The 14,525-nt window shown below is 38.7% G+C and overlaps 1 protein-coding gene across 10 annotated transcripts in view; it reads left to right on the top strand.

The window, feature by feature from the left end:
- Positions 1–14,525, top strand: part of PTPRK (protein tyrosine phosphatase receptor type K) — a 547,287-nt gene that overhangs the window by 433,837 nt on the left and 98,925 nt on the right. For all 10 annotated transcript variants that reach the window (XM_077902655.1, XM_077902664.1, XM_077902657.1 and 7 more), the window contains exons 10-11: positions 167–368; positions 4,463–4,568. In XM_077902655.1, the coding sequence (XP_077758781.1) occupies positions 167–368; positions 4,463–4,568 (308 nt within the window). The remainder of the gene's footprint in view (positions 1–166; positions 369–4,462; positions 4,569–14,525) is intronic.

Below are 14,525 nucleotides of genomic sequence, written 5' to 3'. Positions count from 1 at the left end.
CTGACTATGAAATAACATATCCAAATGAGAAAGAGAAGAAATTTAAGAAAAATGTGATTCACTCCACAGAGATACCCTTGAATGCTACCTTATTTAAAAGAGGTTTATTTAGATTATAGCATGACTTATATTGGAAGTGTAATAGTGAATCTGTTTCTTAAAACAGGTCAGCTACAGCAGCATAAGATCATTTGATCCTGCAGTTCCAGTGGCTGGACCTCCCCAGACTGTATCAAACTTATGGAACAGCACACACCATGTCTTTATGCATCTGCATCCTGGAACTACCTACCAGTTCTTCATAAGAGCCAGCACCGTCAAAGGCTTTGGGCCAGCCACGGCCATCAATGTGACCACCAATATCTCAGGTATGCAAAGGAATAAAATGCAAACAGGATTGGTTTGTAATGGCATGTTCTAGAGAATCATATACTCAGGGTAGTCATCTCACTTACTAAATCTTTAATATAGTTATCTATTCCTGATTGAAGGTTTGTTAAAGAATTATGTGGATACTACTCCTGAAACTGGTATTACACTATCTGTTCACTAACTAGAACTTAAATAAAAATGTCAAACAATGATATGTGAATATGGATTACAATTGGTTACATGTCCAAACCCCAAAATATCTCAAATAGTCACTTTTAATTGACAACAGTCTTTTTAAAAATGTCATTTTATCTTAATTAGAATTACGTAAAAATTTATTATGAATGTTAACAGACTTATTATACCTTTGAGGAGTTGGTAGTTATTATGGTATCAGATATTTACTGTAAGTATATTTTATCAAAAGAATGATAGAGATCTTTGATCTGCTGTTATAATGACACATACCTTGTCTCTTTTCCATTTTCCCTGACATTCTGATATTTTTAAGCAAATATAAGCCATTCTTTCTCTTAAAAAAAGAAAATCACACGTATATTCATCTAAATTTTAGAATGGGTTTAGGGTACTGGAGAATTTAAGTTGATAGACAAGTAGAGCTAAATTTCACATTATTTTATGTTCACAATATCAGTTTGTAATTGCCTAGATTATTTACAGATACGATTTCTCCTTCAGTCAAGTCATCAGTTAAAACCTGATTAAATTTGGCCAGCAATTAGCATGGTAATATGCCCTAATGCTCTTCTAGCTTATGTAATGTTTTATTTTAGTAATTTAAAATGATTAAAATAAATACATATTATATATGTAACATTTCCATTTGTTAACATTTTGAATATAAAACCTTGAAAGTTTATATCTTGAAAAATATTAGCTATTCCAATATGAGCTATTTATCTTTTTCTAACAAAAAAGAATTTTAAAATATCATCCATTATGTCAGAAAAATAACAATATATTGAGGTTGCCAGTTGACTTCCTAATGAAACCATTTTAAATCATCCATTTAAAATATTTATTGAATCACTAGAAAACATGATCTAATGATATCATTGTACAGTGAAACATGTCTCCCGCCCTCTAGAATGAGGCAGAGTGCTGTATTTGAGTAAGATCCTTCAATAGAGATAGTTACAAAATTACATGAACCTGTAAAACTGAGAACATTAAACAAATAGGCACTGTCAAGAACCAAACTTTATTATGGTTTAGACATGTTTTCTTATTGAATAAAAAATGTATGGGATCCCTGGGTGGCGCAGCGGTTTGGCGCCTGCCTTTGGCCCAGGGCACGATCCTGGAGACCCGGGATCGAATCCCATGTCAGGCTCCCGGTGCATGGAGCCTGCTTCTCCCTCTGCCTGTGTCTCTGCCTCTCTCTCTCTCTGTGACTATCATAAAATAAATTAAAAAAAAAAAGTATAATTAAAGACCAGAATACCCATCTAGCATCTTCTTTGAATTATTTAACTGCATTTTTACTTGAATCAGCCTATGTACATGGGTACTTGATTTGGACTTTAAAAACTTGATTGCAATCACTGTGTCTTCAGGACATGTAGTAATCAAGCTGAGGCTAATAAAATTTATGGGTAGCGTGATTCTCAATATCAATTGAAATTTTAAGGTAATTTATTGTTATTTATTCCTTGAGTGCAGAAATTATATCCCTTGCCATTTTAAAAACATTTTTTTAAGATTTTATTTACTTATTCATGAGAGACACAGAGAGAGGCAGAGACACAGGCAGAGGGAGAAGCAGGCTCCATGCGGGGAGCCCGATGCAGGACTCGATCCCAGGACCCCAGGATCACACCCTGAGCCAAAGGCAGACACTCAACCACTGAGACACCCAGGGATCCCTTAAAAACAATTTAAATAAAATTAAAATCAAATTATTGGAGGCATGGTATATGTGTGTTTAGTACGCATATATACAATCACATGTGTATACACATTGTATATATTTAATATCTGTTGATTCTACTTCCTAAATAACTCTTCAGATAATTTGTCTCTTTCTTATGTCCTTTCCATCTAGATCATATTTTAGACAGACCATTGAAATATCTTTCCAGGCACTATCCTTACCTTCAGACTTACCTTGCTTTAATGTGTTTTTCTATGGATATTTACACAACATATATTTCTTCCCTAAATTTTTTCAAAATCTAATAAACTGTGTTTGGTAGGACAAAGTCCAAACATCCATGCATGATTAGTGTTTGTGCCCATTAAATGGGCTCCTCCCATCCACCACTCCCACCCAGGAACCCAAAGCTCCAGGCCTAGTAGCCTGCTTCTAGCTGTCAGAACACGTCTCCTTTCACGTGGATGAGGTCTACAAGTATCTGCTTCCCATCTCTGGCATCTCACTGGATGCTTTCTTGTCCTGACGAGTTTTTTACTGCCCTTTTAACATTCAGCTCAGACATCGTCTAAATCCTGAAGTTGACTCTGTTTCATTTTTCTAATTCCCAACCCTGGTTTAGACAAGTGGTTCTTCTTCCAGGTGTGGTCCACAGACCAACAGCATCAGCCTCACCTGAAAATTTTCTAGAAAAGCACATTATCAAGCTCCTCCCTGGGCCTATCGAATTAGAAACTCAAGGAGAAAGGGGCAGCAGTCTGAGTTATAAGAAACCCTTCATGGGCTTCTGATCTCACTAGTTTAAGAACCCGTTTTAGCGAATGAACTGATTTCTCTTTTCATCACTTAAAATTTGGCTATATTTTTTTTCTTTTTTTTTGTATAAGATTCTCACTCTTGGGGTACCTGGGTGGCTCAGTCGGTTGGGCATCTGCCCTTGGCTTGGGTTGTGGTCTCCGGGTCCTGGGATCCAGGCCACTCCCTGCTTCTTTTTCTCCCTCTCCCTTGGCTAGCTCCTCCCCACTGCTCGTTCTCTCTCTCTGTCTCTCTCTCAAGAAAATAAATAAATCTTTAAAAAGAAAAAAAAAAAAGATTCTCACTCTTGATAAAATGTGAATCTCTACTTTTAATTCTGTAACTGTCAGAGACCATGTTTTGTCTTTATACTCATAGCATGTATAACATTTGACATGTTGTATATATTCAGTAAATGTTCAGTGAATGAAATACTTTGACATTTGTATTAGATACCATTTGTTCTCAGTGTCTCTGATAACTAGTTTCCTAGTTATGTCCTCCCTAAAATATCTTTCTACGTAGAAATAATTGAAAGACATTTGAGGTCACTTTTTTGCCCAGGTCAAGATTGGGAAGGCCTCTCCTGTACCCCCAACTATTATCAAATATTTTGAAAATTTAGGAGTTACTTCTTTTCAGGAATCTGGCAGCTAATGCACTAGTTCATGCTAATTAAAAACTGCAGTTCCAAAAAACAAAAAAAAAACTGCAGTTCCCATTCCCATTCACCACACTTCCTTGATATGTTTCTGTTCAGGCCGCAGTCCAGATACGAACACTGGGCCGTTCCACAACCTTTATATCACACACAGGAGCACTCAGCAGGCAGCCTCGGGCTCACTTGCTACCCTCTCTGTCTCCACATCTCCACGTGCGGATCCATAACCAGGACTCTCCAGGGTTGACGCTATTCACCTCCCATCCCATCAGTGCAGGTTTCAAGGTCTCAGGAAACTAAAAGCCAAAGCACCTTCACAGAATGTCTGGCATGTATGTCCAGGTCACCAGGTGATGATTTAAATTTCAACAACAAATTGTGGCTTCATATCTTCTGCTGCTTTAGATTCCCAAGGTTAACATTCAGTAGTATATGTTATTCTACAAAATAAGATATATTTTAGAAAATCAAGATTTTTTATTTGTTTATTCACGAGACACACACAGAGAGAGGCAGAGACACGAGACAGAGGCAGAGACAGGCTCTCTGTGGGGAACCCGATGCGCAACTCGATCCCAGGACCCTGGGATCACTCCCTGAGCCACAGGCAGATGGTCAACCATGAGCTACCCAGGTGTCCCTAGAAAGTTAAATATGAGATTGGTTTCACACCATTTATTCATCCTGAACTATCATTCTGTTGACAGAAACTTATTTCTTCTCTCATTAATCCCTTCCAGCTCCAACTTTACCTGACTATGAAGGAGTCGATGCCTCTCTCAATGAAACAGCCACCACAATAACCGTGTTGTTGAGACCAGCACAGGCTAAAGGGGCACCAATCAGGTAAGAGGGGGAAAATAATAATAACAGGGGAAAACAGCAGCAGGAGAGATGTTTTCTCATATTTGCTTGGTGGTCGATACAGTGATTCATTTCTAAGAGATGTTCATTTGGCGATGACTGTCAGAAAGGTTTTATTTTTGTGTTGTTTTGGTTTTGTCTGTTTTTCATTTGGACAAAGCCTACGGATAGACTTTTAAGAGTAAAATTCTAAGGGGGCTTTTGAGATATTCATGAACTGAACCATTCTCTGTACTGTTTAAGAGCCTTGCTCTTTGATTTTTATTTTCCTCTAGTTCCATTTCATTCCACCTCCTCTGTTTGTGTCTATGGGATATGAGCTTTGAAGGTATTTGTCAGAAATAGAATGGGAAAATAACTCCTGTCCAATGTATTAAATCTGTTCTGAATAATTTCATATGAGTGATTGAAAAATAGGAAGCTTTGAGGAAATAAAAGGAGATTAGTTATAATGAATGCAGCTTATGTGACCTTTTAATTCCTAAATTGTTGCTTATCAGGAATTCCTAGTAAATATTAAAATTCAATTTGCCATTTCCTTTTTCTGTCCTATATTAAAATCTCCCATATTACCCTCATCTTGCAGATTATGAGCCATGCTGTTATCAATAATTGATTTGAATTATCCCAATGATTTTAATTCTTCACATTTGTAATTAGATAAATGTCCAAAGCCTAAGCAAATTTCCTTATGGAACGTGTAGAGTTTGTGAATACTTTTATTTTTATACTTACCTCCAGAAGTAAATCAAGGCACAGAAACCAGTGAAAGTATTTCATAATTAACTCAGGTTGTTTACATAATCACTAAGAAAATAAAATTAATCTTTGTTCTGTGTGGAAAGCAAATACATTTAGCCTGCAAGCACAAATGAACCATTGGACCAGTCCCTACATGATAGGGAAGGAAGTTTTTTTTTTTTTTAATTTAAAAAAAATGAACAGAAGAAATTGAATTCATAAAGAAAACTCCTTTCTGTTCTGGCTAAAAGTCACAGGAAAACCATGCTGGAGAGCTAGAGGGATGACTAAATAGACTTGTGATATAAACACTTAGGAAGCACGAGCTACTTGAAAATGGAAAGTACGTGTATAGCGCTATTCAGGAATCCGTGATCTGTGAGTGAGTCTGATTGCTGATCCAGGGGAGAAGGAGGAAATGCCTGCATTCAACATCTTTTTCTATTGACAAGTAATCAGGGTCATTCACATGTTCCTACCTGTGATAAAATTTACTTTCTAGGTGCTCAGTTCTGCTATGGCTGCTTAAATGAGCTACCAGGTACTTGCATTCATCTTGTAAGAGTTAGATATTTGAGTGAATTCAGCTTTACTTAATGTAAGCTGCACCCAGAAGTGTATGATTATTATTGTACCCTCGTGCTAATTACTGTCACTTATACCAGCTCTTTATTCATGTAATCAATTTATTACACAAACAGTAACTGACTATGTATTATGTGCCTGGCACTGTGCTCAGCTGTGTAAATCAAAGACAAAATGATCACAACTGAACACACAGCCTGTGCCCAGATCTGTCACGGACCATCAGAGGGGTCTGCAGCCTTGGAAACCCTTTGCTCATAATCAGTGTTAAGGAACTTTATTGAATCAGTGAGTATGTTATCAATAACATGTTTTGAAATCAAAGGCCTTTCTAGTACTTTGTTGACATTTACTTATTACAAAATTTCTGATTTCCAAAAATTCATACAGTCTGAACTAGTGGTTATACAGAAATCATCCTTGATAATCTTGTATCCTCTTTTCTCTAACACAGAAATGTACTTTGTATTTGTTGGGAAGACCTTTTGCCTTTTCTGGAATTGATTTCAGTGGCCGAGAACTCCAAATTTTACATTGTAAGAGATTAGTGCCCCCCAAAGACTTAATTTACAGCCAGGAATGCTATAAGAAAAAAATAATTAAATGATATATAAACAAATAACTATTTAAAAAGAATGTTACTAAAAGGGAAAAAAAATAGGTTTCCAAATAATATTCTAATCCATCCTGCCCATCATTATTTTTTTTACAATGACTTGCCCAGCTATGTGGGACTACCCATAGGTGGGGACCAGGTGGCAGGACCAGACTGGTCTAGTTGGGCAACTGGGCTTCTTATGAGCTCTACTTCCTTTGCTGTTTTTGTTGTTGTTGTTGTTGTTGTTGTTTAATATTTTATTGATTTATTTGAGAGAAAGAGAGAGAAAGAGTGGGAGCAGGGGGAGAGGCAAAGGGAGAGGGAGAAGCAGACTCTCCCCCTGGCTCCACCCTAGGACCCTGGGATCATGACGTGAGCTGAAGGCAGACACTCAACTGACTGGGCTACCCAGGTACCCAGCTTCTTTTGCTTTTTGAATCTTCCCAGGAGATAATCCTGTCTTCTTTCCTCTGACCACAACCCTACCTTTGATAATGCTACCAATAACCAGAGCCTAATCCTAAGGCTTATCTTGTTCAATGCTCTAATTTCTTTGAAAATGAGGACCCAAATTGATATAATCCATTTTCATAGATCTGTGCTTCAAATCTTTGCCTGGATGCCCATCACTTCTTTAGACTCCTGAAACAATTTGACTTTTGACATTTCAGGCAGATTCTTATTTATGTTGGCCCATTCAGATCTCTTACCTGCTAATGCTTGGGCTGTGGCCATCTTCTCCCCTCCCAGTGAAAGCCGGGCCTATTTACCACCCAGCTAAACCTCCTGAGAGCATCTTGTCTGTTAGTTTTGTCTGCTATGATAGGCCCTCACTACTAGGAGCTGTCTTGCCCTACTTTACCACATTAGTACCCTCTGCCAGATTGCATTTTACCATCCATTTGTCCCAAGTCCAGTCGAAATATCTAAGTTGTTCTACTCCAGTTTTCCTTATGTCAGACGAACTCCAATTCGTAAAGCCTCTAGCACCTCATCGTATAGAGTCTGTACATTGAGGTCAGGTTAGTGTTATCGAGAAAGCTAAAGTTACCAACGGTTCCTAGAAATTCATTGATTCCAATTACATTCAATATGCACCAGGGGCTGGACTGGATACTTGGACTAGAAATCCGTGGAAGGTGATCGCAGAGGTGCCATCAGTTGGGAATGGCAGACGCATAAATCAGGGAATAACAATGCAGCATAAGAAGTGAAAAGACAGCAGTTAGGAGCTGTGGTACTAGAGCTGAGTTTTGAAGGCGATGTAAGCCTGAGCTCAGCCAGGGTTGCTTTGGAAGGGGAGAGGTTGCCAAGAAGAGAAGGCACGGTGGTCCTCCCTGACAATTGTGAAGCAAGCGATTGGATGCGTGACTGTGGTCCATTCCAGAACTGCCCGTAGTTCAGATCATTGAGGGGGAAGGGCCTGTGGGAGAAGAGGGGCTAGAGAAATAAGTGGGGGCCAGAGGAGGAGGCTCTTTAGCGCCCATCCAGCAACTGAACGTGGCCACAGAATGACTGTAAGCGGAAACTGTCATGAGCAATTTTATGTTCTTGGAAAGATCACCCTGATAGAGAGGATGAGCTGGGAATAAACCAGGCTGAATGCAGCGTGGTCCCCGTGGGGACCATGAGAAGGGACCTCATGGGGACCATGAGAAAGCTCCGTGAGAAGAGGAAGGAGACGAAGACTTTAGATGAGAAGTGACGACAGTTTTTATTTTACAAGTGGTAGCAAAGCCAAAGGCCATCTAAGAATCCAAGATAAATTTTTGAGGTTATTAAGTAATCACAAAGGTTGTTATATGTTGTATTTTATTGCTATCCCGAATCAAAAAGAAGGCAGGCTCTCTCTTTGTGAGTTCTTTTGTATATGAGAAGTTATAATGTGCGTTACCTAGTTCTTGTTTTGCTTGCTAAGCTATCGTGATGTACATGGAGCAAATAATGTAGACTCCAGCAAAAACATCCTGTTCTAAATAAGGCAGCGCTCAGGGTCACCGACCACTTTGTTCTTCTGTTATCCTCTAGGACCGGCCTTAAAGTGTCCACATGCTAATGTGAACGTGTTCAGTGCAATTCTGGCAAGTGTGGGTTTTTTGAGATAATTAATTTTTGAATATGTGATTATTCTAATGGCCAAAAGCTGCTGTCTGACTCACCTAGACCTTTGAGTCTCCTTACCAACTATTTAAGATCTATCCCTAAAACTGGCATCACTTGACAATTATTATTAGTATGATTCAGAAGGACTATTACCCACATTTGGAACCAATTCCCTAGAATGCATAATTTATTTCCCCCCCTTTTTTTTTCTAAAACATTTTCTGTTTTTCATAGTCGGATTCCAATTCTAACCTGAGTAGATATAAATTATAATGCATAGAATGTCCCACTTATTAAAAGATTGACCCGATGTAGCTGTGTTTTCAAATAATGAACATAGCAGCAGCAGCATATTGCAGAAACGGGGAAGAGTCCCTCAGTGGTGAACTCGGTTTATTTTATTGTAAGACGTAACAAGTGAATGCATATGTAACTGCAGCATTTTCCAAATAAAAACCTTACCTATTTTAAGCTGGCAGAAAGCTACCTATTTATTCTAGGGTAACCAAATGTTTATTTTGTGGGTAAAACTTAATTTTTCACTTTAAAACATTAACTGCCTTGTATTCTTAGGTAATTAGGAGATAGTCATGAAATGCAGTCACAACCACCCTTTCCTTGCAGCCACTCTGGAAAACAGGATGGAGGTTCCTCGAAGATGTTAAAAATAGAGATACCCTACAATCCAGTAATTGCACTACTGGGTATTTACACAGAGGATACAAAAATACTAATTCAAAGAGATTCATGCTCCCTAATGTTTATAGCAGCATCTTCTACAATAGCAAAGCTATGGAAACAGCCTAACTGTCCCTCGACTGATGATGACTGTTTTGTTTCCTAATTCTTGTTCTTATTCATAAATACATATGTATAGATCTCACATCTTTATCCATTCATCTGTCGATGGACATCTGGGCTCTTTCCATAGTTTGGCTGCTGTGGACACTGATGCTATAAACATTGGGGTGCAGGTGCCCCTTTGAATCACTATGTTTGTATCCTTTGGATAAATACCTAGTAGTGTAATTGTCTCCAGCCCTTTAGATGACTGCAGCCCCAGCCAGTAACTTGATTGTGACCTTATGAGAAATCTTGAGCCAGAACCATTTGGCTAAGCCACTCCTAAATTTCCAACCTACAAAAACTGTGCGGTATTAAACGTGTATGGTTTTGAGCCACAGTTCTAGGGTCATTTATTTTGCAGGAGGAGGCAACCAGTAGAAGCACCCCACATAGCTGAAACCTTCTCTTCAGGTTTCTCCTTAAAAGGCATTTTATCAAATAGGTCTTTCTTAACCCCTGCATATAAAATAGAAGTCTTCAATCTTATTATCCCTTTTTTCCCTTGTTCTGCTTTATTTCTCTTTAGAGCACTTACTTCACCTTGACATATTATGTATTTGTTTAAATTTATTTGCATTTCCCACTAGAATGTAAACTTCATGAGAGCAGAGACTTTTACTACTGTGTTCATTACTGTTAACTCAGCACTTAAAATAGTGCAGCACATGTCATAGGCCCTCAACAGATAGTTGATGAATGAATGAATGAATGAATGAATGGCCCTAGAGTTAAAAATACGATAGCCACCCTCTTTAGTTGCATACCAGATAATATTTGTAATGTAGCATGTTAGTGATAAGCACAATAAATATTAAAAGACAGTAGTTTGGGGCTTTTTCTCAAGCCCAGAATCCCTGAGCCATACACTTGATGGTTTTCCTCAATGAATCTGTCATTTTAATTTGGACTGAATGGAAAAAAGCATGCCACTTGACTCTGATTCCTTCGCGCCATTTCATCCCTCCGTTGTCTAGCTCCACCTGTAGAATTACCTCCGTTGGCTTTAGAAGACCGAATAACACTAAGATGTGAACTAGTCCGAGAAGGTTTTCTAGCAGAAGTAGAAAAGCTAGAAACTCACCGTATGTTTGGTATGTTTAGTAACAGTGGTCATTCAAGTTTGCGGTGGAGTCTATACGTCAGGAGGTAGAGAGAGCAAGAGTGGAGGTATAAGGTAAAAGTTGTGGTAAGATACTGACCCTAGTGTAAAAAGTACGGATTTTGACCATGGGAGAGCTGCACATAATTTTGACAAAGTAAAAAGTTGGAGGAGAGTAATTAATGCTCAAAGCGCTGTCTTAGCAAAGTATCAGCAGTTTGAAAAGTGGTTGTGTTTTGTGTTCTCCATGAACGGCTCGCAGCATATAAAGAATACTCAAAAAACACTAAATGGATAGAGTGATGGGTGGATGGGTAGCTGGATGGATAGAAGGATGGATGGATGGATGGATGGATGGGTAGGTGTCTGGAGTATATGAAGAAAAAAAATGGGAGCAAGAAAACTAAATCAGTAATAGGAACCTAAAGATATAAATACCCCCTAAAGAGGGCAGCGGTGGGAGCGAAAAGAAATGGTATATTACAAGGGAGGTAGAATGTGGCTAAAAATAGAAGTTATTAAAGTTAATGCCAGAATTTGAGCTCTGTTGATTCAGAAACTGATCATTCCTCTTACAGAAATAAGGAAGTCCTGAGGGACGTGGCTTGTGTGTTTAAGGAATGAAGAGATGAAGCGCAGGGAATATCATGGTCACCAAAACGATATTTAAACCTCCACTCTGGATCACGAAAATGTTTGCATTAGGACCACAGGAGCAGCAGAGGCTGTGAGATCTTGGGAAGTCTGTTCATAAGAAAAAGAGCAAAACACTGGGGCTGGGAATTTCTCCTGAAGCTTTAAGGAGACATTTTAGGTACAAAATGAGAAGTGTACAATTGTGTAATTGTTATTTGCTGTCACTAAAAAGTCACACAGCCTAAAACTAAGACCAGATTCTCAGAGGTCTTACTTACTAATGGGTTAAAAAAACAAAAACAAAACAACAACAACAACAAAAACAACAACAACAACAACAACAAACACAGCAGGCTGTTGTAGGTAATTTTGGTTTCAGCTTCAACAATTTTAAGCATGAAACCAAGCAGACCATCTACTATATGTACCATATAATCACTTTTCGAGCTAATGGTAAAATCCCCTTGTACATTTTTTTTAGTTTTGTAACTGAAGGAAAATCGTATGATAAGAAGTCATCATTTGGCGTCCCAAAAAACTAAAAATGACTACATACCAATGTCTAATCAAATTAAAGTGAAATCAATTTTAGTTTAACATAAGGAAACCATATTTTCAGCATCAAGCGAAGATTCATGGTGCCAGTATATTGATTTTAACTTAATTATAGAAATATTTTAAAATTTTAATTAAAAGGAATGGGGAAATATGAAATATGGGCAGAGTGAAGTACAGCTATCTAAGTGGCTTTGGAATATTTTAAATTGCTAGAGTACTAAGCTCAAATAATATTTAGATCCAGCTAGAGTTAAGTACCGTTAGGTAATTAGACAATCACAAGGATGGAAAAGCACAGGCCTGTTTCATGTAATCAGTCAAATCACTTCTAATTTGATTTCTGATTCCTTAATTTCTGTCCTTTAGTTAATTTGTATTGATAAATAAGAAAGTAGCAGGGGAAAAAACAGACTTTAAAAAAGTGGAAGTGTGTGGCTGGACAGCAGCCTGCTCACACAGATTAATCAGTGAGGGGAGGCTAATTCCTTTTAAAAACTGAATTTTATGAGTTTTAGTTTGAGGTTTCATCTCAAATTCAGTGAGATCTTTCCCCGAGACCAGATTGTTCCTTTTCTTCTTTTACTCCTCTCCAGTGTCGTCAGTTTGTTTTGCTCCGAGTATATGTGGAGAGACAAGCTGTCTTGCACCGAGTTCCTTAATTTGGAATGTACAACCTATGTCAGTTCGACAGAATTAATTAAGACTGTTTACTAGATTTTCTGGACTTTTCTAGAGGTATGGGATAATGGGTGAGGAATTTATTTTTAAGGATTAGAGTAAATGATTAACGAGTATGAGTAATTATCATTATTGCCCAGGAGGGCAAGAATGTGAGCTCTGACTTGTTGGGGGAGCGTGCATGTGTATGCTTGTCCACCTAAAAGTGCGCATCCACAGGATATGCGGGTGTGTAACATAACATATGGATTCTGAGTTGAAAAGAAAAAGAAAAAGAGATGAGGTTTGCTTAACATAGCCTATGTCAGCTATGATTCCCCTTTCTCTCCAAGGGTTGTGCTTATGTATTTCCTGTATTTAATTTTTTGGAATATTTATCTATTTTTAGAAAGATAGAAAAAGAGGGAGAGAGGGCACATGAGCAGGAGGGCAGGGATCAGAGGGGGAGAATCGTTCAGGCTGACTCCCCGTCCAGCCCGGAGCCTGCCTCGGGGCTCAGTCCCACATCCCGTGAGATCATGAGCTGATTGAAACCAAGGGTTGGAGGCCCAACGGACTGAGCCACCAGGCGCCCCTCTGTCTCATATTTTAAAATTGCCAAGCACCTGCTCCATGGACCCCTCAGAGAGATGTATCCATCTGTAGCTTTCCTGGGAGCTCAGAGGCCCAGGTTGGCAGCTGTAGAGAGAATGATGGACTAGGTGTGATTTCAGGGAACACATTCCTCTGCCTTAGCGGCTTGCCCACATCTAGAGTTCTGACAGTAATACAATTTCTGTCCTATTTCTAAAGGAAAGGAGATAGCAAGCTACTAAGTTCTTAGCACTATTTTAATGGAAAATGGGAACTTGAAATATTAGGAAGAAAAGAAAACCTTTGTAAAGCTTCTTTCTTTTAATCTATGAAGGTCTTCTGTTTGTAGGTATAAAAGAGTTTATATTAAGTTAGAATCTTATTGTCTTTAATTTTTTTAAAGATTTATTTATTAATTCAGAGAGAGAGAGAGAGAGAGAGAGAGAGAGAGGCAGAGACACAGGCAGAGGGAGAAGCAGGCTCCTTGCAGGAAGCCTGACATGGGACTTGATCCCGAGTCTCCAGGATCACACCCCGGGCTGCAGGCGGCACTAAACTGCTGCGCCACCGGGGATGCCCTGTTTTTATTTGTTTGTATTTATTTATTTATTTATTTATTTATTTATTTATTTATTTGCTGCCCTGTTCTTAATTTGTTTTAAGATTTTATTTATTTGAGAAAGAGAGAGAGAGAGAGGGAGCACGAGCAGAGGGGAGGGACAGAGGCAGAGGAAGAACCAGACTCCCCGCTAAGCAGGGAGCCCCACGTGAGGCTCTATCCCAAGACCCCAGGGATCATGACCTGAGCTGAATGCAGATGCTTAACTGACTGAGCCACCCCACCCGGGTGCCCTAAGTTAGAATTTTATACCAGATTCTAAACCGATATAAAATTTAACTTTTAATTATCATAGATGTAAATTCAGTTTTTCTCCCTCTGTCTCTCTCTTGGTGTGCCTCTCTCTCTTCTCTGTCTCTCCCTCCTCTTTCTTTTTATAGAAGTTCATTAAAGAAAAGATTCTATTCCTGCTGGAGAGTCACTCAGTGACGGCTGTCCCTATATAGAGTGAGCATATTTGCCTAGACACTCAAGATTCCAACAGCCCTACATACAGTTTATTTCTGTTCAATTTATTTAAGTGCCCACAGTGCGTTCTTTCTTAATTTTCAGGGTCATTAAATTCACCAGAAACATTTACAATTTATTAATAATGCCAGCCTTCTCAGGTGCACCACATCACCTAAGAAACGTTCGCCCGAAGAATATACTACAACAAACGAATATGATGAATATGCCCGTTTTAGCAATTGATCAAAAACAAAGTTACTAGTGATTAGGCAGGCGTTGCACAGTTGTTAGGTATCCTCGCACAGTTGTTAGGTATCCTCGGCTTTGCTCCGTAAGATCATAGCTATTGCAGGAAAGTTTTAAGACTTTCAAGAAGGTCTTAGAAGGCTGAGGTTCCAGCTTTAACAGGGAAAATGCCATCTGTTTCTACAATTTGTAACATTTTATTAGGAA

Source organism: Canis aureus, chromosome 1 (assembly GCF_053574225.1).
Source record: "Canis aureus isolate CA01 chromosome 1, VMU_Caureus_v.1.0, whole genome shotgun sequence".
NCBI lineage: Eukaryota > Metazoa > Chordata > Mammalia > Carnivora > Canidae > Canis > Canis aureus.
This window is presented reverse-complemented; position numbering and strand designations above follow the sequence as displayed.